Below are 22,674 nucleotides of genomic sequence, written 5' to 3'. Positions count from 1 at the left end.
GAGTCTGGATGGTGTTGTCTGAGTTCCTCTGCCCCAGGAAGGAAAGGATGTGGTAGCCCTGGAAAAACTATCTTCGGGGACAAGAAGTACTCCATTCTCTAATCTCCACCCCCATGAGAATAAAGTAGGATGAAAAACTGAACCTGAACACACATGGCCAGCACTAAAAGCCCTGATCATGACTGCAGAGCAAAGCCAGCATTTCTCCTTAGGACCTTAGGTTGTAGATGAAGGATATCAAACACATAGGTGATGCTAGTGCCAGGAAGCATGGTAGGGCCCAGCTCCCCCTCTCTGCTGTCAGCTCTGTAACAGGTCTGCCAAGTGATTCACAACTGATTTCCCTGGCTGGGGCTTCCAAAGGGCATACAGACTCAGCTGGTCTATGTGGATCTGTAGGAGTAGAGAGTAGCTCCTCTGAGGTGTCAGTCATTCTGTAGGTTAGTACCTTCCTGAGAGACCCTGCACTTAATCTGCTGATTTTTATTTATTTATTTATTTATCTAGGTCCTCCTTTCCCCTTCCCCAGACTTGAAGGTCAGTTCTGAATAAAACACAGGGGATAAAATAATTAATTATACATAAAACCAAACAAAAAGAGAACAGACTCAGGTAGAGTATGAAGTACTTTGAAATTATGCTTTGGCTGACTGTGCTTCCCCTAGACAAGCTGTGGCCCTCTATCCCTCCTTGTGTTTCTTGGGAATGTATCATAATAGAAGACTGAGATTTTTTTTTTTTCTGCCTCATTTAAAAGTTTAGGAACATGCTTGACTGTTGCTCCCAGTTACCAACACTGGATCACAATGCCCTTGTGCCTGCTCCCATGGACTGCAACAGTTTAATATTCAGGTTATTCTAGAGAAAGAAGGCTTTTTTGTGATAAGTTTTATTGGACCAACTGTATATTTGGGAGACCTGGTGGACAAGCTTTCAGGCATAAGGTGCTTCCTCAGGTCTGAAGGGAAGCAGACTCAGGCTGATCAAAATATAAAGAAAAGATTCCATGGAAATGTAAGCATTCTTGCTGGAGGGATGGAGAGGGACTGTGAACTAGGGACTAGTGTAAACAGGAGCTATTCTAAGACAGAAGAACAGTAGAATATTCAATCTAGTTAGTGGCAAAGCAGCACCATTCAAAAAGGGGAGTAGTTACTACCGGTGAAGTTCAGAAAGATTGGCAGTGTTTGTAAGGTTGTAATGAGCCATAAAGCTGCTGTCTATATTTAACAAGACTTTTTTTTTTTTTTAACTGTCCAATAGAACTATGAATTTGTTTCCAGGCCTATCTTTTGGAGTTGTTTTCTAAATTCCCTTTAAGCACGAGAATTGTTGGGTGGTTCTTGGTTTTGCTGCTGCAGTTTAAGGCCTTCTACTTTCTTCCCTTAGCAGCTGACCATGGAATGATGAGGAAAGGGACAAGAGCCTACATGTGAAAGAAAAAGCAGGCAGCAAAGATTCTCTCGGCTCTCCATTTATTTATTTATTAATTTTTTCCTGTTCTTCCATCTCTATTTTACAAGGAAGGAAGATTCCTCAGTGTGCATCAGTCCAAATTCAGACAGGTATCACTACTGAAGTAAAACCTGTCGTCTATCGTGGTTAGGCATTCAGTATTCCTAAGGTGTGGGGAGGGGCAGAATTTGGATCTGCGAGAGTAGCCTCTTCACTTTACAGGTATATGGGACCTATGTCACTTGGATCTGATGCTTGAACAGCTCGGTTTCCAACTTCTAGTGCAACTATGGAAAACAAAAGCTATTCAGTTATTGCCTGGGAATGCAGGGGACTGGATTTGATAGCATGGATGGCCTCTTCCAGCCTTAGTTCCTTTGTCATATGAAAAGTAGATTTATAATCCCGTCTGCTGCCAAATATTATAGAAAGGAATGCAAGTTATATGACAAGGAAAAACAGTCCTTGACTTATGAAAATGTTCCTAAATGTAATAAACCCTGCATGTTGGTGAACTTGGTATCTGCTTTGAGTTTGTCAGTTTGCAAGTTCCTCAACCAGCCCTATACAGGTTTCCCTTGCTTTATGCGGGTCCTGTATGTGTGAATTTGTTCTTATGTGATGACCTTTTTTATACCAAAAATTTGTTATATGCAAGGTTAATTCACTCTTATGCGATCGGTCTGGTGAAAGCCCGCAGTCAGCTGCTTTGTGTGGTGCATTGTGGGAGTGATGCACACCAAAATATAGTCTCCTGTGTGGATCTGTGCTTTTTTCCTCATTGTCTGTGATGCGTTTCTGTAGTTGCCATCCTCATTACGATAGTGCCCTGTGCCTTGTGTATATTGCCTGCTGTTGGTGAGTACCAAAATTGTCTTGTAAAAGTGGTAGAAATGGGTCTGGGGGTCAGTACAGTTGAGGTCTTGGAACTGTCCCTATTCTTTATGTTGTAAAGCGGGCTCCCTTTATGCAAAGTCACGTTATGCACTGTTTTCTAGGAATGCATGTAAAGCATAAAGCGAGGGAAATTTCTATAGAATTAGACCCTGGTTGGTTATGGACTCATTCAGTTTGGAAGCAAATGGCCATTTTTGATGCTGGTCCTTGCAAATCATACCCGAGTGGAGTGCATGTGGCAAGTCGTGCTTCCTGTCAATTAAAATAAACTTATTCCTGATAGGTACTGGTTCTAAGCGAAACATGTATTTGAAATAGGGAGCTTTCTCTGAGGTCTAGTACTTTTATCTGTAATTAAGACAAGGAGTCCTCAGAAAGTGAATGCTATCAACCAGGAAGAGCACACACCAACTGCTGAGGCTTCCTTAGCCTGACGAAGGGTTTTTGAACCCGAAAGCTTGCTTAATAACTATTCTCCAACCATTTGGGTTGGTCTAATAAAAGATATCAAATTCACCCAAGGAACCTTGTCTGCTGTCAACCATTATATTCAAGAAACATTCCTCCTTCTGTTTAGTCTTAGATTCAGTCCTTGGTACTCCAGTCAGAGAAGTTTCTTCCTATAATGAGATCTGCTATGAGGCCCCATAGCCATTAAAGCAGACGTTTGCTAATGTTCTATTTATTGGATACTCGGTTATTAATAGTTGCTGTTTTTCAGAAAAGTCTTCCCTTGATTTTTGTGCTTAGAGGAAAGTGGAGGATGTATTGTAATGTATATCATTTTGGATGTCCATATTTAAAACATGATCCTACTTCCAACTTAGGAGGCATATTACAGTGACAGTTCCATTGGGGAATAGGGAAGCTTGTCTGTGCTAACCTGAAAGTGTCCTTTCTACTTGTAATAAGGTTCATTGATCTGGCCAGCCCTGGAGAAAAATGGATCAGCCAGAATAGAACTGTTTGGACATTTTAGATATTAAATTATGTTGATTTATGTCATTAGGGGAAATCTTTTTCCAGTGTTGTGAAGTTGGAGAAATGTTTGTGTATGTGCCTCAAAGTATTATGCTACAGCTGGCAATTTAGGAACAATGAATTTAATCATCCTTGTTGTGGGAGTTAGCCACAGCAGGAGGGATCTTTAGGAAGTAGGAACTTTCCATGATACCAGTGATGATTGAGTCAGATTTTGCAGCCAAGCTGCATACAGGCTGAAATATCCATTCTATTGGACATGTCCATTCTATTGGACATGTAAACTTTAGCTTTGACCTGTAGATTCTAGTGGACATGATTACCTGAAGATCAAGAAGTTTTTAGGTAAGCACACACATTTTTCTATTACCTCAGCTAGGTACAGTTACCTCAGTTAGCTGCAACTAGGACCAATTTCCAGAATTAAATTTGGCAGGATGGATGCACACAATGTTGTTGGCTCCAGAGAAGTTGGCATATTTCAGCAGAGTTATAGTTTCCTTTATTTAAAATGAATGTGGTAGGTTTCTCTAATATCCCTTCCATGGCTTTTCTTTTCTGACTTACTGCTTCTGTGATGGAAGACCTTTTCTCCATATGTGGAAGCCAGAGAAATTCCTCCTGCCTAGATCCGCTAACAGCGAGGAACATTAGCAGTCAGTATAGCTTGAATTTTTAAGTCCTAAAATGCCAAGACCAGATTTTCTGTAAGGAAGAAATACTTGCTGCTTGTAGATCCGGGTGAGAACATGTGTAGAAATGAAGCTCTTTGTGTTACCCTTTTATAAAACAGAGCCTGTTATGTTCAGCTTTGTTCATGTTATTTGGAGGAAAGACCAGCTAAATTGGAGAGCATCTAGAGAAGGGCAGGGAAGATCTTCTGTTGTGTCTCAGGGAGGGAGAATTCTAGGTTTATTTATTGAGAGGATGTTTAAGATGTGTTGTGGATAAGGCATTAAATTAGCAATGGATCATTAAAATCTAATTCTGAGTTTGTTGAACAGACCAAAAATATGGGCTTACAAGTTTGAGGAATTATCTCTTGGATAGAAGTGGTGAAGGGATTGAGTAGAGTCTGAGTAGAGTTATGTTTAAGCAGAAACCTGGGGCAGCTCTTCTCTGTGGCACATAATTCAAAGGGGTGTTAGTAAGTTTATTTGCTCGTGTGTAGCTCACCCCCATAATAGTGAGCACATTTGGTATGTTTTGGATGGGGAGCCTGAAAGAGAGAACCTTCTCTAGGGAACTGAGCTTACTGTCAGCCTTGTGAACAATATAGGGCTTATGAGCCAGCCTGGTGCACTGAGTCCAATCCCACATGCTGGATCTGACCTATCACACCAACTCTGGGACCGCACGCTAGTTTTGGGATCATCTGCTGGCTCCAGGAACCATAGGTGCTGACTTATTTTTGCTGGGGTGTGCCTAAGATGATGGACATATGGGAAGTTTTATACATCCCAGGTGATGGGCCTTTTCCCAAGGAGGGGTCAGGGCCCTTGGGGGGCCCCCATGTACCCGGTGCCTCTGCCAGGAGCCGTGCGCTGAGTCTGACCAGGCACACAGCCCCTGGAGCCAGAGTGTGGTCCCAGACTCAGAGTGCCAGTTCTGACCAAGTATGTGGCTCTGAAGCCAGTGCATGGGGTTGGACCTGGCATACCAGGGCCAAGGCTATGTGCTGAGGTGCAGCTGTGGATTAGCCCCATGAGCTGGTGTGATCTGGTGCATGGCTGGGGAGGGGAGCTCCCTACAGGTCTGGAAATTAGGTGGGACAGGGGAGTGGTGGCAGCATTAATTGCTATGGCACCCAGAGCCACAGCAATTAATGCTGTTAAATGTGCCGTGACCCCATCCCTGCCTTCCCCAGACTCCTGGGGAGTCTTTTTCCTTGTGTATAATACATACCCCAATTTTTCCCAACTGGCTTGGGGGGGAATGTGGGTTTATACATGAGAAAATATGGTATTTATAGAGGTAGTCCAAGACTGCTGGAGTCAGTAGGAGACTAGCTAAGTGGCTGCAGGATTCTTTTTGTGTACAAAATGTGTTTAGCTTTTTAAGTTTAAAAAGCTAAGAGAGAGGTTTTTAAATTTTCAAAAAGTTTAAAACTAGCTGTGCTAAGAACTTGTATATCCAAGCTTTCCCCTCCCTTCTGATATGATGATCCTGGAGCTAATTTAGGTCCCTGCATGACTGTCAGCTAGATGAGATGGATTGATTTAAATAATGATTAAAATTAGTGATTTAAATAACTTACTGTAGTCTTGTTTTGCATTTTTACTTTTTAGTTACTTTCCTAAAGGAAGGTTGAGTCCCAAATTATTCCAACCAATGAGACTTTTTGCTTACCACTAAGTTTTACTGTATCTATGCACATTTATTTAAGCAGTCATATTAATGCTAATTTATGTAGATACTTAATTTTTATTATGTTACAGAATGGTGAATATCTTATTTCTTGTTTACTACATCATGGTCATTGTTACTTGCAATTTGTGTCAAGCTGCATTTGAATGAAAATTGGAATCCAGCTTAAATTCACAAGAATAGCCTTTTAAAGCCGTTTAAATGAGGCTACTTTAAATGTAAGAGATAAATAATAAAAAGTAAGCTTTTTATCACAATATTTTCTGATTATTAAGCAAAAAAGTATTATCTATGGTTAATGAATTGGACTGACCATTTTTTTTTTTTTTTTTTTTGCTTTGATAAACATGGCCCTCCCAGTTTTTAAACTAGTTGAGATTATCCACACACCACACTTTTAGTCACAGTTTGGAAGAGGAAAACAGACTTTTCTGCTTTCCATTCCTTTTTTCAACTTTGAATGAAGTAGTTACTTAATTGCATGAATTGAAATGTGCAAAATATGAAAATGGATTATGCTAGAGGTCAAGTAAAGGAGATCCCCATACACTGACATCCCAACAGCATAAGTGGAACCTCAGAGGGTTCTTCCAACTATGCTTCTCCCTGCAGCACCTAGGGATGGGAGACTCGGGAGAAACTGAAGAGAGAATGGAGCCCCATGCCCCCTTTCCTTTAGGCTCCATCTCCAGCAAGCCTCCCCTGACTTCTGTACCTATGGTGGGACTTTCCCAGTGCTCTTGAGCCATCAGACTGCTGGTGGTGTAGGGATGAAGTCAGTGGAGATCCAGTCACCCCTCAACACAATTTTCTCCTGAGTCTCAATCCCTAGTTGCTGTAAATAACGTTTAAAAAAAACCCCTAAAATTGTCAGGTACTTGGAGAGGACAAGGTCTGAGTTTGTCATGTACATGCATCCCTGCAAATTACTCGGAGAACCTGCAAAGCTGGAGCTACAGCTGAACTTCTTAGAGCATATGGCAGGTGCGGGTGCACACATACACTTTTATACAGAACTGAATTCTTTGCGGGACTTTGGTTTCACTGGAGGAAGTGTGTGTGATTTGGGAACTCTGTTATATGTACCTCAATTCCTTTCTCTTTGAGTGCTGTTGAGGTGAGTCCCAGGGATGCATGTCCATGACAAACTCAGACCTTGTCCTCTCAGAGTACCTGATAATTTTAGGGTTTTTTATTAAAAAACAAACAAACAAACCCCCCCCCCCCAAAAAAAAAAAACCCCCACCAACCCAAAACAAACATTTGTATTTGGGCAACTATAGAAATAAAACTCCAGCACAAGAGGAATACACAGGAATTGTGTGAGGTTGGAACCTCAGTGTTAATTGTTGTTTCACTGGTTTGTTAGTTCTTTTGAGAGCCCTGAAGCCTGTGCATGCCTCTCTTGTCCTTTCTGGATTTTACTGGTGTTCATCTGCTTGCATCTTAGGATTTGTATGCTTTGTTGGGGCCCTTGTTGAATTGAGTTGTGCTAGGGTTGGGGCCTCTGGAGGCACCTAGGTCTCCTGAGTATTTGGATATATCCTGTAGGAACTGGGTGGCTCTTGTTTCCTATCTGGTGGGTGTGCCCTGACTGCAGCCATTTCACTGGCTGGCCCAGAACCAGTGGCCTCTTTCTGACTCCAGCCTGTTTTCCAGCTGAGCATTTGTGGTGATGTCAGATGCTGGGAGAAGGGAACATGACTTGGCAGGACAAAGTCTGCAGAAAGTTCAGCTCCACATTTGGACCAAAGCCTTGGAGGGAATTAGACCTGCACACACACTGTTCAGATCCTTTCTCTCTCTCTCATGCTCAAATATTTCACTTTGTTTTCAGTTTGAACATTCAGTGTAAATCTTCAATTTCCTCCTCCCTTTCCATGTGTGTCTGCAGTATTTAATTGAATTTGAACCACCTGGCAGAAGAGGGCTAGTCAAGCTGACTAGAGGCAGGCAGAGCATAATCAAATACAGAGCGAACTTCCCTTATGCACAGCTCCTAATGCCCTTGCTCCTGTCCTGTAGCTTTCAGCCCCTTTTCCCCATATTTCCTTACAGTTCTGGCAATACCTATTCATTATAATGGTGTGTATTCCCCATAGTAGCTGTTCTTTTGCATTCCATTCTTTGCTGTACAATTCCATTATCATAAATGGGAAGGCAGCAAATGCTGCTCAATTGTTTTTCTGTAGTGGACATCCAGGGATTATACCAAGATGTACAATAGCTGAGCCTGCTTCCTTTGAAGTGACTTAAGAACCAGTCCCAGTCTCATCTGCTTTAAACAGGCCATGTTTCTGTGGTACTGTCTTGCCTTCCTGCCATTCTTCTGCATGTAGGTGTGATACTTCTGTTAATATAATTAAAACATTTTCCCAGTGGAATTTAGGAATTGGGGCTTTCCTGCCCATTTCTTACTGCAGTACCAAATCTAATTTCTCCTTTGGTCCCTTTGTATTACAGTAGCATGTATAGGCATCTATTTATTGGGATTGCTTTGGATTAGGCATCAGACAGATGTACTGTGAAAAGACCCTGCCCCAAAGAGAATATAATCTGTTATAACAATATGCAACAGGCTAATAGAACAAGTTGTGCAAGGAAGAGAGGGAGGATGACTTAACAAAGGACTGAGCAAATTACTGCAGTGTAAGCATTGCTGATGCCTCCTTTATTCTACTTCTCTATTCTCAACTATTCCTCTTGCCCTTGGGGCACCAGAATTCTGTTTTGTAGAAATTAGAGATGGGGAAGATGAGTATGAGAGAAAGGAAGGTCTGAGCGTGGAAGGAAGAGCCAGGCACTTCTGAGTTGTCTGTGACTGGTGTGACTCATCTGACATCCTTGGGCAAATTGCCTATCCTCCCTGCTTGTAAAATAGGGATAATGTTATTACTGCTTTTATTATTCTTTTATTTAGTAAGTGTTGACATTTGTCCTTGTCATGGTAACAGAGTAAAAGGTTGACACCAAGGAAACAGTCTGGGACAGCCCAGCAGATGCTGTTATCTTTTGATTTTTTTTTCTTCTCCCTTCCCTTTCTTTCCTTGTGTAGTGATAGGCTGCAGAAGGCATTTGATTGGCCTAGATCATGAGTTGTACTCTCCTTTATGGGCGTAAAGGGGATTAAATTACTTGTTTTTAAAGAACTTTGCAGATGAAAAAGTACTAATGAGTTTGTTATCATCTTAATTTTCCACAGGAAGCAGGGCAGGATTGAGCCCTGAAATGTCAATTTTTGGGGTTTATCAAATTAGTGGAGGCATGGTTTTGTCCCTCTTCCCTTGTACCTCACTGCCATAAAATTATTCTTGGCATTCAGCCTTACCTTTACGTTTCTCTGGTCTCTCTTCAGCTTATAGACACTTTTCTAGTATTGAGGTAGCATTTTCCCAAGTCTACCTGGAGAGGGTTTGTGACTTCTTATAGTGGGGGTTCAAGGCCTCTGGGATTATTGAGGATTGGGAAAGGAAAGTGTAGGATCCTGTGTGAGGTCAGCTCCCTGTTCTAAGATGTAGTGCCTTTGCATCACTTGACAATGAATGGAGAATTTTGCTTCACTTTTTTTTCTTTTTTGCAAGTCCCACCTTAAGATCTATGTGTTTGTCTCCAAATACCTGCCCCTGTGCATCTCCCCATTCCACCATTCTGAAATCTGGGCCTCCCATAACTGTCTCCTTTGACATGCATTCTCTGGGAAGAGATGGTGTAAAGACTAGCTGGTTATCATGGTTTTACAGCATTGCATAACTAGCTCTGTTTTATGCCTTAAAGGTCAGGGATGGGTACCATTGCCTGAGTGGAGCTAGAGAAGAGATCCAGCAAAGCCACATACTTTGCAAATTCATTGTCTCCACTGACATCCAGTGGCATTTGGAAGAAAACCAGACCAGGGCTGGATCTCTTTTTTATGTTGGCCATCATGCACCATTGCTGCACTTAGGTTTTCATTGCAAACCAAAAGCTTAGTCACTCAGCTTTTATTCTCCAGACCAGGGTTTTGGTTGCAAGGTGGTTTCACCATAGGCTTTCTTCCTAGACTACCTGAAGGTATCTCATGCCTGGTCCATACTTAAGGTTTTTTTCTCTCTCTCTCATACTGCTGTGCTGATTTAAAGCAGTGAAGGGAAAAAAATTGCACTCCTAACCAAGATACTGGTGCTGACAAACCTCTAGAATAGATGCAGTTACACTGGCAGAGGAGCCTAGTTGTCAGCATTGAATTATTGTATTTGAAGAATGGCTGTAAGTGGTATTTCTAGCAAAGGCCCCAGACTTTGCATCCCTTGCTACGCACTCCTCCCAAGAACCGATCAGACTTGCCCTTTGCTTCCTTGTTGGACAGCAGGGCCTATTGCTGTGTTCACTCTGTTCCTCCTCCTGGGAGGAGCACGGATGAGACTTTTTCCTGTTCGAAGCCCCTGTCAGAGTCACAGCCCCGATTTGCGTTTCCTGCTGTCCGAAGGTCGGTGCTGATAGGGAGTCAGTCTGACGCAGAGCTGGAGTCTGAGCCAAGCTTTTGGGGTTACTTTAGTTCAGCTACAGAATAGCAAGATTTGCTGCTGTTCTCCCTTGCAGGTGCTGTAGGGGCTGGTGTAGACCCTAGTTGTGCAGCTGGACTCTTCAGGTGCCTGTTGTAGTTATATGTTTGGGAGGACTAATCCTTACAGGACAGGAGTCATGAGGGCTGACTGCCATTGCATCAGGTGTGTGAGAAGATCCACTACCATAGCCTCTCCCTCTCTAGACCCCATAGTGCCTTAGTTCCTGTTCTTCCTGAGGTTGTCAGTTGTAGATTTCTCTGACACTTGGAACCCCAGGTGATGGGTACAGTATAACATTCTCATTAGAAAAGAGTAGGATGTAGCAAAGTTAGGTGACTTTTGCCAGTGTTTAGTGGAGTTTATGCAGCTGATGCCACCAGAAATCCCATGCCAGTGAATGTGATTGATTGCTGTCCTGATCCCATCTTTCTCATCATCACTTGCTTGCTGTCATACAGGAAAAGAGGCCAAAGGGAGCACTGTGTGCAGTGTGAATGAACTGGAGTAACCTCTTCTCCTTTCTCCTTCCCTCAATTACAGGACCAAGGGCATCCGGCAGGGAGGGAGGGAGCGGGAGAGCACAGCCCACTCTGGGATCTTGCTGACCTGAAGGCACTCACTTTTTTTGCTCGCTCCTTGTGTTGCTGTGAGATCTTCAAGGCACACTGGCTCTGGCTAGCATAGACTAAACTTATTTTCATAGACAAGTAAGGCTAGAAGGCAACCTGCAACATTTGTGTGAATAACGCCACATTCTAACCAACTGAGCTAAACTTCAGCTGTTTGAACTGAAGAAAGAAAGGGGACAGGCAGGAGGGGTAAAGTAAAGCTTTGTTGCAGGACCAGGTAGGTGAGCTGTGAATTTTTATTTCTGTAAGCAAAGCAATTGCTGGTGTGGTTTAGTTCTTGCTCTCTCTCACTTTTGCTCTTCTCCTCCCTCCCCCCTGTGGTGGTATCAGGGTTGTCGCATCTTATTCCTGCCTGCCTCCAGGCATTTTCAGAAAATGCTGCCTCAGGCTGCTTAGAGAAGAACAGTGGCTTGCTTGCTCACTGAAGAACTTGGGAACATGTGTGGTGCTATGTTTTGTGGACAACAGCAAGGATCGAAGTGCAAGAGATGTCAGGAGAGAGCAAGTGAACAGAAAGGAGGAGTAGAGAGAAGCTGCTGGGGTTGATCCTAGCTGGACTTGAATTATTACACTTGTCATCTGTATTGCGGTAGTGTAGCCCATGAATTCCCCAAGTCCCGTTATCATAAGCACGGTGGAATCATGTAGCAGAGAGACAACCCATCTTTGCTATTTCTGTCTTGGATTTCTTTGTGCATGGGATAAGCCTAACCTGGTCCCAAGTCTGCTGCTGTTGTTCCTTTTTACAGTATGAGAAGGAATTACTGAGGATTTCTTACTGAGACCAGCTAAATTCTGGTAAATACCTAGGGACCTCTTTGCTGGGGCACAGCGGAGGGGCAAGACTGGTTTGCAGTGATTGTGCGGGGGAGAAAACCCTGTGATATGAGAACATGTTAGCTGCCTCTCTTTCAGGCCCTCTGTGCTCTTGACAGTCACTTTATTCCTCTCCCTAGTCTTGGTACCTAGCACAGACCTTAGCATGGGAGGAGTAATGAGGGAGTGACTGAAGTTACACCAGTCTGCTGCGAGGCTCTGGAAAATTCTTATTTCCTTCCTAAACATTAAAGATGGGAAGGAGTCTTGTTTGATCACAGCTTCTATCTGTGCAGTTGGTTACTTGAGGGAATGTTCCAGGGCTTTAGTAAATCTGTTTTTTTGTATCCCAAGCAATGACACTTCCCCACCTGCATTAAGAGATTACTCCAGGGTGTAACAGATCTTGCCATTAGGTTGATTTTTTTTTTCCTTGTAAATTTCCCTTTCTTGGCTTCATCCTGTTCCTCTTTATTTTACCCTCATCTCCGTCACTCCTCCCATCACTTTTTATCATTTTCAGTTGAAATGCTTTATGGTTAAGCTTCACTCTTGTATACCATTGTTGTATCTTGCTGCCCCTGTCCCCATCCCCCGTTAGCCAAGTGACATGTATTTTAGTTGTTTTAATCTCCTCTGTCTCTGATTGCTCATTTTTATTCTCTAAATTCCCTGCAGTTTGTGGACATAATTCTGGTACTGACATATCAAACTTGACTACATTGTTTCAAATGGGCTCATCCCAGAGCTGTATGGGGATGGGGAGACTCTGTCAGGACTTAAGCCCTGGATCTTGAGTTCATCTTTCTTTCCCCATCTTTCTTTCTGTATATAAAGACAGATTATTTCCCTTCTCCATATATAGTTTGTACAATTACTGGCTTTTTGTTACCTGTGCTGCATTGTGAGCCCTTATCTAATTAACTATTCTGTCACCCAGGCATCAGTTTCCCAGGTATGTCCAGATCCTTGATGGGATTGATTATTGGGTTACTTTTTCCTACTAAGTATTAGCTTGATAGGCAGTCACACTTCTTATTTTTCAGTGTGCCTTTATATTTCTACCCATGAGTCTTAATTTCTTTAAGTACTCTGGGTTATTTATCTGTCCTGATGTGTGTGAGCCACTACTTCCTATTTAGTATCTGTTAAGCCTGTCAGTAACATACTGTTCACCCTCTTACAGATAATCATATTAAATCAGATCCATCCTACTAGTAGTTCTCCCAAGCAGAGGCTGGGAAGAGGGTGCCCTTAGAGAGCAAATGGAACAAGTGAGCCCATGAAGCATTTAAGAACCTTTTTTCTTCCTGGGGACAGGGTCAGAAGAAGCACTTTTAAGAAGTTTGTGAAAACTTCCTGGTTAATAGAACAGAACTTTGGGTCATCCTGGTGTCAGCTGTTCTTGGACTAAGAGGGAACAGGTGTAACTGAATGTCCTTTCCGATTGCTGTCTTAGCCTAGTGCTGTAACATTAAGCCCTAATGCAATATCTCAAACCAATATCTCAGCCATTTGGACCTGCAGCCATTTTTTGGCAGTACTGTAGCTGAACTAATGTGATTTCAAGAAAGATCCTTCTGAAATATTGTGGGTCTTGCTTTCATATTTAGGATCATGTCAACCTGTAGATGCCCAAACATGTGAAGTACATGTCAGCAACTGCCGAAGGAGCCTAAATACAAGATTTGGATTCATGTCTTAAGTACCTGCATTGAAAGCTAGGTCTCCCTATCACATGCACTTGTGCACCTCTCGTCTACACAGTAGTACAATGCAAAAGCATAATCCTATGGACCATAGGCAAAAATGTGTAATGGAAGCACAGCTATAAAGTAGTCTTGCAGATGCACAGTAGAATGCACATACAAGTTACTGCTAACCTGGGCAAAGGCAGATAGGCATACTTGTGTTTAAAAACTTTCTGAAAAGCTCCAGCATTTCTTCTGAGTATTTGTCATTGGGAAATAAGAGGTTCTTCCAGCTTTTGCTGATTCTTGCTCCTGTTCTGTTTTGATAGCACCACTTCCCAAGTTTAAAAGAGCTCTTGCCTGGAAGTGACGCGTTAAAGAAAATCCTGACTTATGCTTGCTGAGGAAGACTTGTAGTTTTGGGGACCAAGATTTTTTTCAGTTTGCACTGGTTCTTCCAGGAAGGGCAGGGGAATTTGTGTAACTGAGGATCGGGGGAGTGCAGACATGCTTAGTACAGAGAAGTCATTGTGATTGTATCTGGTCTGCCTGGCTTATTGTGCATACACTGTGCTACCAAAGGCCGTGTCCCTTTATTTATCTCCCTTGAGGTCAGGGGATAAAATTTAGACCTGCCTCTAGGGCTTGTGATAGATTGATTTGGTGTATATATATACCACCCTTCCCAACAAAGGCTCAGAGTGGTTTACAATAAGAAAACAAAGTAACTTATAAAAACAGGAGATTTTTTACAATTTAAAAAGCAAGCACTGTATCAACATAGAACACCCCTGAACAGTGTCCCAACCTAGCACTGTTGGCCAAATGCCTAAGCAGCACTTCTGAAAGATGTCTAGGCTCAGGTTTCCTGCCCATAGATAAAATGAGAGACTTCCAGAATGAATGGAGGCGAGATTCTCTGAGTTTGGGGAGGGTTTTGGCTGGAGGATGAGATGGATGTTTCTAGAGGGCAGGAAGGTTGGGAGACAGGACTGGATGCTTTGGCTTGTATCCTGATATTTTTGTGGGTAGTTTTCTAACACTTATGCTTCAGATTGTAGTCAGAGCTCTGAGCTTGGAACCTTTGGTCTCTGACTAGTTCGGTCATCTCCAGAAGAGGCAGGGGCAGAAGCTGCTGCAAATTCATTTTGTAAGTGTTTGGTATGTGCTTTCAGTTGCAAGTGATTAGGGCTAAGAGAAAACAGATACACTAAGGCAAACTTAGTGATACTCCACTGGAGTGTGCCCTCGCTCCATTGTTGTTCTGGAAGCTGTTTGGAAGCAAGGCACTGCCCCATCTTTTGTCATTTTGCCAGCTCTGCTTTCCAGAACATACCAGGGCTTGGGACAGAGTTGGGACAGCACAGCTGCTTGTACAGTTCCCTTCTGCAGGTACAGTTTGCATTGTATTTTTACACCTGTAGTTGAGTTTGCATTGCAACTCTGGGTACTTGCACTTCTAACAAACTGATGGCTCGTACAAAAGGAAGAGTGATCTTTAGCTCTGTGAAAATGTGCGCTTAAATCTTTGTGGTGTTTTCCTGCAGCAGTTCCTCATGACTTGTAGAGGGTAGTAGAAATCCTGCTCCTGATAGGATTGGCCTCAGGCTGTGCTGAGGTGAAAGGCGTGTTGCCTGTCCTGTTGTTAGCAAGTGGAATGGAAACATTTGGATTGGTTCTGAGGTATGAGGCTCCTGATTTGTCTGTGCTCTATTAGCATCCCTGTAAGCTGAGCCTGAGTACAGCCTCAGGGAAGAGACATTGGGAAAGATGATTTAAAAACATTTCAAATGGAAATCAGCTCTGTCTGTCCAGTCACACTGCCTTCCCATCTATCTGGCACCTGCTGCTGTCGCACTGCCAGGGCTGTCCGCCCATAGCTGCTGTAGCTGTCCCAGAAGGCCTTCTGTGATGAAACTGCTGATTCAGTCTCCCCCACCCAGTAAACAGGTGCTACTGTTTGCATTTAAGTGGGGCATCATCAGCCTGAGGCTGCTACTGGATCTACAAAGGGAAAAGAAACATGCTGTGCCCTGGGTGAAGCTTGTCTGTAATATCTCTGCTCTCAGATGAGTTCACCCTCCCTATATCAGATCCATTCCTTTCCCCCTACCCCCCTTCTGTGGATGACCGCAAACTAATTGAGCATCATCAGGAAACTTCATGTCTTAAGAAAAAAAACAAACCCAATCTTCTTTGCATTGAATGTTTAGCTGACAGCAAGTTTAATTCTTCCCCTCTGATTTGGTCTGTTTCATTCATTATTGCAAACTCTTTGGAAATATCACCAGGCAAATATCCCATGCCCTCCTCTTTGGCTCCGGGTGTCTGGCCCGCTTCCTTATGTTCTGGCATACATAGCAGTTCATGGCTGTGCTGAGACTGCCTAGTCATTGAATTGAAGGCAGCAGGGCCCAAGTGTTGTCATTCAGTTCCTCAAGTGCAAAACTGTCCCTTCCTCTAGTAATATATGTGGTGTCACTCTGAGCTGTAGGGTAACTCTTTGAAATAACTAATATTTGAATGAATTCTGTTATGTAGAGATGTACCCAGCAGACTGTCTCCTCAGGGTAAAATGTACTCGCTCTTCTGTATCTCAAGCCCAGACATGCCTGGAGACGCTGCTTGCAGCTGTACCACTGAGTCTACATGGGGCCAAGAGTACATTGTAAGTGTGGGATTCGTTCATCTTCAGCTCCCATCCCCAGATATATCCACCAAAGCCTTCTGCTAGCATTTATATCTGAGTAGCTTGCAGACAAGTTTGAACTGTCCGCTTTTGTGCCTTTGGGCTCTGGAAGCCTTCTTCCTTTAATCCCAAGCCCAAGTACTTTAGCTTGTGATCCTGCATATATGGTTACTTCATTCTTTCTGACAATTCAGGAATTTCCCTACTGCTGCCATTGCATTTCTTTTGAACTGTCTTTTTCTTAGATGACTCAATGTAGTGAATGTGTGGCCAAAGATGGAGGGGCTCTGTACTCCTTGCAGGCTCCATATTCAGTCTAAAGTCTTATTTCCGCAGGTCATGCAAATTGATATGGCCTGTGGGTGCAACACATCTTGCATTCATCATTTGGCAGAACATAAGGGAACCAGACAGGAGTCCAGCAGATTCAACATTTCATCTCAATGTATGTTTGATGGCTCTAGTTTTCATAGCATGAGGTTATGGTTTCTAGGAAAATTGCTTCATCTTTGGCTATCCTACAAAAGTTGTGCTAGTTCCACTAGATTTTTTTTTTCTTTTAATCTAGCTGAAGTAGCACAGATCCTTAATGTAGGTGCACGTTAAATTACTTGAACCCTTTAGCTTCTATTAGTAAACCATTGAATTCATGCAGAGGATTAGACCAGGTGACCTTTGGGGGTCATGATTCTGTGAGATGAAGTTGAACTAGTTTAGCAATATCCGTGTTGGGGGTTTGCACTGGTTTAACTTGACTCATTAGAAATTCATGTACTTAAACTTGTGCAGCTTTTTGTATAGGTCACGGATTCCCGACCTTTTTATGCTGAGGACTGGCAAACCGCGGACCAGAAGCAACCATGGATAGGCAAACTGCAGAGCAGCAGGGACTGGCATACTGTGGGCAGGCAGTAAATTATTATCAGTAAAAGGGCTGGCTGTTGGTCCGCAGTATGCCAGTTGCTTCCAGTCTGCAGTTTGCCGGTCTGTGGTCACTTCTGGTCCATGGCAGTCAACCCTTCATGGCCTGGTACCAGGCTGTGGCTCAGGGGTTGGGAACCCCTGGTATAGATGAGTCATTTGAGAAATGTGATTAGCTCCTTTTCAGTGTGGCTGTAGACTGATGGTCAGCTCATTAAATGGAGATTAAAAAAGATACATTGCAGTTTTGGATTTTGGTGCATTCTTGAAGTGTCTGAGAAGGGTGGTATTTGGAAGGCACCTTTTGGTGATCAGTGCATTTTTCTGAAGATGGCATAGTCACTTTCCATAGATACAGTACAAGAGTTTAGTTTCCTACTATATAGCTTGGAGGGGAGAGGGGGCACTTAGGTTGAGAGCAGTATAGGGTTACTGACAGTACTAGGAGAAAGTAATATAATTGTAACATAAGGTAACCTGTCACATAACTGAAGAACACACATTCTTTATCATGTTCTGGGAACTCTTCTAGGCATGTCAAAATCCAGTACAGCTGATTAGCAGCTTCCCCCCAGTGGTTTCAGCAGAGGCCAAAGAGTATGGGGGCTGGAATTTTACTCTCGCATGCGGAGAGGCTAGGACCGAGATCTCATGGCAGCATCTGTGGTAAGTGAAAGTCTGTCCTGCTGCAGTACATGATCTGGAGCTAAGCAGAGGGTTTAGTCTCAAGGGTTTCCTGGTCTTACTTTTCCTTATATTCAGTTAAGATTAAGCTTTTCTCTGCCTGAATGATTAAGCAGGGCTTTGAAGTGCAGCTGGCTTGTAACACATCTATACCCAAAAGGGCTTTGAGATTCAGTAGCTTCACTGGTTGAATTTTCTCCTTTTTATGTTTCTTTCATTCTCCACAGGCACTTCCTGTCAGTTAAGGAGCAAAACAAGCCTTACAACCTTGAACACATCTGCAGCCCCTTGCTCAGCAGTTACAATGCTGCAGGAGATGAGATAATAGCAAGCCCTTCTGCGCAACCTACATGGGTCCCACGCAGCTCGCCACACAGGATCATGGGAAGAGGGTGGCAAGTGTATTTGAGATGGAGGAGGGGTTTTCACTTTTCTCTAGTTCAGAGAACCCATCAGAGCATACAGGTAAGATTGACAGTCTGTTACATACACACAGCGCAAAGGTGCTCAAGGAATTGTAAACAGATTTATAACACTCGGGGCTGCTGGTGATAGGGAATAGGAGAGGAGAGGCAGTTGGTGAGAGTTCTCCAGGAGGTCTTTAAATGTAATGTATTGTGTATACCTGAGCTTAATATTGTCCCCTTATGGTTGGGGCCAGAGAGTATAAAAGGGACCCGCTCCTGTCTTCTACTATTAAAGAAAATAGAATAAAAAGGTGCCTATGTTATATCACATTGCCAAACTACAACAGGTAGCAGCTACACAACAGTTTAGTATTACATTAGCAAGCCAGTATCAAGCATCTGCAAATGGGACATTAGAAGGCAAATAGAAATGGGGTGAAAGAAACTTCCACTAAAACCTACAAAGAAACATTGCAATCCAGACAGATCAAACTTAAAAAAGAATGTGTGTCTGAAGATGCACAGCAAAAAAATAGCACTAGGTCACGAAATCAAACTGAAATTATATCAGACAAGAATACAGAAACAATGACTTCAGGAGGGGTATACCAGAAAGAATAAAGGCTAGAAAGATGTCAGGGAGGGCAAACTAGATTGTATAGACAAAATGGCAGCTGTTGTACAGAATGCCACCTTGCGGAGAGATATGAAGACATGGTATAGCATACCAGACAGTTATCAAAAAGAAGCAATCAAGCAATCCAGGACTATAAAGCCAGTTTAATAATTAAGACATCGGAGTAACTACATTTATGGAAGCAAAACTGTAATCAATTAGTAAATGTCCAACTCAACTCAGTAGTCAGAGAGGATTTATATGTAAGCTGAACTAGTATCAGTCAGTGAAATGGAAGTATAGAAGGCAGTTATGTTAAAATCGGAGTGAAAAAAAACTATTTATGTAGCGAAGCTGCCAAAGAAAGAGAATCTCAGTCAATACAAGGACTTTGAAGACATTGAAAGGCTTTCCATCACAAGTCAAGTGTTTACATAATATCCTAGATCAGTGGTACTCAACTATTGGGCCTCATGGGCTGGATGAATGGTGCAGAGCATGTCTGTGGGCTGGATCAAGCCCTGAGGCTTGGCACTGCCCCTTCCCTACCCCATGTACCAGGAGTGGGTCTTGAGGACCCAATCCTGTCCCCTGTTTGCTGGGATGGGGTCAGAGGTCTGTTGACACCTGTGCCAGGATTGGGTTGTGGGGGCCACTAATGCTGCCTCCTGCCTCTCCCCTCCACATCCTGGGATTGGGTCCCAGGAACTCAGTGCTGCCTCCTCATAGCCCCACCAAAATGAGATTGGGCCCTGGGTTACATCACTGTTCCCACCCAGCCCTGTATGCTGGGATCAGGCACCAGATACAGTGTGCAGGGCCTAGAGCTCCTGTGGCTCCTGGGGGAGTGGTGTCATTGTGCTCCCATCATCAAATTTCTGGACTCATGGGGAGTCCCACAGGCTGGACGACACAATGCTATGGGCTGGATCTGGCCCATGGGCCAGAGGTTGAGCACCCCTGCCCTGGACAGATTAAAGAAAGCAGAAGTATTGAGGCAATGACATGAACAGGCAACATTCAGATGAGAAATCATGTGTGAATGAAATAACCCCATGTCACGGGTCAGCTGAATAGCAGTCCCCACTCTATGTGAATTTCATGGCCTTCTAAAAAGTACTGATAAACTAGATGGAATAGTCTGATGAAAGGATTTCTGAAGTAGGATCCCTTCAGAAATTTGTGAGCATCATCCAGAGTTGCTATGAAAATGTATGTGAAGTATTACATAATAGCAAACTGACTGAACTATTTGAGGTAACTACGCACATCAGTCAGGGATATGTTTGTCACCCATAATCTTCCTACTGGTAACAGTGGGTAATTAAAAAAAAAAAAAAAAAAGTGGAATATTTTAATGGAATGCAGTGGACTCCTAAACAGATTGGAGGACCCTGATGTTACATTTTGTCTCTTGTACCTGATCCTCAAATTCGTGAGCCCAAGGGAGTGACCCCAGACCTGTGCATGGTTATTGGGATCAAAAATCAATGTAGTAGCAACTAAAACCAGGAGAATCAACATGTTCCAAAAAACAAGAATAACAGTTACTGGGCTGGGCATCGAAGTTTGGCCACTCGGGTGTCTTAGCAGCTTCACCAGCAAAATGGGTGGACACAACAAAGATATTAAAACCAGGATAATAAAAGCCAGGCATGTCTTCATAACTCTGCAAATAACCCAGTGGATCTGTGCCTGCAAATTAAACTCCACATGTACTTGGCACCAGTGTAAAGGCTTCCTTCATGCATGGTGCTGAGGTTGGGAGGCTAATTGAGACCCTGCTACTTGAACTTCAAGGCTTCATAAACTGCTACTTTTTACAAATCTATAGCCTCTGGCAACTAGAAGAAATCACTAAATGCTACAATAGAGGACAAAACAGAAGCTGATAGGACTAGAAATAAAGGACCAAAAATGGGAGTAGCTGGGACACACATGGAAGGACCCAAATATCACCACAAGGCAGGTGTTAGATTGGAATCATCAGCCTAAGAGGCATCTGGGTAGTACGCCTGTGCGAAGTGGAAAGTATTCGTTTCGGATTCAGATTTGGCAATTCAGACGGATGGTGATTTGAATCGCTGTCTCGATCTGATTTGGCCGAATCTGAAGATATTCAGCACTAAATCTTATTTGGCCATAGACTATACAGGCAGGCAGTGCTGGCGGAAGCAGCTGGAGGAGCAGCCAGACAAGCCCTGGCTTGAGCTGGCAGCCCTGGGAGAAGCCATAGCTCGTTCAGCTGCTCCCCCTGTTGGGGTGAGGCAGACAGTGCTGGCAGCCCTGGGGTAAGCCACAGGGGCTGGTGGATTGGGTGCTAACAGGGCTTAGCTCCCCAAAATGCGGGATAGCGGTAGGGTTGCAAGGCAGCCTGGCGGCAGACTTCTGGCAGCTGCAGCAGGGGTGGGGAGGGAGTGGGAGTGGGTCTGGGCCTGGGGCAGGCACTGTGCAGCCGGTGGGGTGCGGGACTGAGCTGCAGCTCTTACTGCTATGCACACCCCAGGAGGCATGGGGGGGGTGTGCCCCCAGGTCTGTGTGGGGCAGGGCAAGCTGCAGCTGTGGACTGGGGCCAGGGCGGTGTTGGGCTCTTCCCAGCAGGGTGGAGCTCAGCTGCGCTGTGCTCTGGGCATGTGGCAGTGGTGCTGGGAGCAGGGGCTATGGCAAATTTTGGGGTGGCAGCAGCTGTGCCCCCCCCCCAGTAACTCTGCTCCCAGTACTGCTGCCACCCACCCTGAGTGCAGCCTGGCCCAGCCTGCCCAGCCTTCCCTCCCCCCTGACAACTCTGGCACTGGCCCCAGCCCACAGCAAGCTGCAGCCTGTCCTGCCCTGTGCAGATCTGGGGCACATGCCCCCCTTGCCTCCTGGGGTGCACGTAGCAGTAGGAGTCGTGGCTCAGTCCCATACCCCACTGGCTGCACAGCGCCTGCCCCAGGCCCAGACCCACTCCTTCCCCAGACCTGCTGCAGCTGCCTGAAGCCTGCCGCCAGACTGCCTTGCGGCCCTACCGCTGCCCTGCATTTGCGGGACCCAAGTCCTGTTAGGGCTGCCCCCCCGCCTTCTGCCACCTGTGCTCCTGAATCATATTTTCCTATTATCTGTATAGGACTTTTGTCCCACTCAGGTTGTGTGGTTCTGAAGAATGTGTGCAAATATTTCTTTATAGTGTCATCTGTCGCTGTTCCCTGTGGTGGAATGAAGATTGAGAGCACAAGAGTCAGATTTTTGGGGAAACAGATTGGCTGCGAGATTTGGGATTTGGTTTTTAGATTTGGGCTTAACTTCTCAGTATGCCTTTCCTATGCTCTTGAAGGTCACTCCCTCTGTATCTGACATGTGGAAAGGGGAAAGTACAAAAGTTTCTGCTCTGAACACAGTTTAGCTCTTCTGTATTGGAAAACTCTTGGGACTGAGAGTGGCTGCGGTTATGTGTCCTCATTATCATCCACAGAAAGTTTTAGAAATGCAGGGTGAAAAAGGTAGAGTTGGGTTACTTTGGTTAGGGTGAGGGATGACATCCATCATGGGTCTGGGTAAAGGAAGAGGCCGTGCTCCAGAAGGAGGGTGAGAGATCTCGGGGTTTTGCAGGTTTTGATGCACAGGACATATCTGTGTTGCTATGGGTGCAGAGAGAATGGCTGCTTGAGGGAGCCAGAGGTCCTGGCCTCTTTCAAACCAGCTTTACAGCTCATTGTTTCTCTGAGACTTTCTATTCTTATCTTTTCCCCTCTATAGAAAATCCACCCCTGAAGCGAAAGAAAGGCCCAGCCCCCAAGATGCTGGGAAATGAAGTGTGCAGTGTGTGTGGGGACAAGGCCTCTGGCTTTCACTACAACGTGCTGAGCTGCGAGGGCTGTAAGGGCTTTTTCCGCCGCAGTGTCATCAAGGGTGCCCAGTACATCTGCAAGAATGGTGGCAAATGCGAGATGGACATGTACATGCGCCGCAAGTGCCAGGAGTGCCGTCTACGGAAGTGC

General features: G+C 44.2%; 1 protein-coding gene across 1 annotated transcript in view; it reads left to right on the top strand.

Annotated features, from left to right (window-relative positions):
• Positions 1-16,023: 16,023 nt before the first annotated feature.
• The window catches only part of NR1H3 (nuclear receptor subfamily 1 group H member 3), a 22,052-nt gene continuing 15,401 nt past the window's right edge, over positions 16,024-22,674 (top strand). Inside the window, 3 exon segments of the mRNA XM_025216673.1 lie at positions 16,024-16,048; positions 17,902-18,139; positions 22,433-22,674. The exon segment at positions 22,433-22,674 is cut by the window's right edge and continues 18 nt beyond it. Of these exon segments, the coding sequence (XP_025072458.1) occupies positions 18,025-18,139; positions 22,433-22,674 (357 nt within the window). The 5' untranslated portion in view covers positions 16,024-16,048; positions 17,902-18,024.

This window comes from Alligator sinensis, unplaced genomic scaffold, assembly GCF_000455745.1.
Source record: "Alligator sinensis unplaced genomic scaffold, ASM45574v1 scaffold686_1, whole genome shotgun sequence".
Lineage (NCBI taxonomy): Eukaryota > Metazoa > Chordata > Crocodylia > Alligatoridae > Alligator > Alligator sinensis.
Note: the sequence above shows the minus strand (reverse complement) of the source record. Positions and strands in the feature narration are given on the sequence as shown.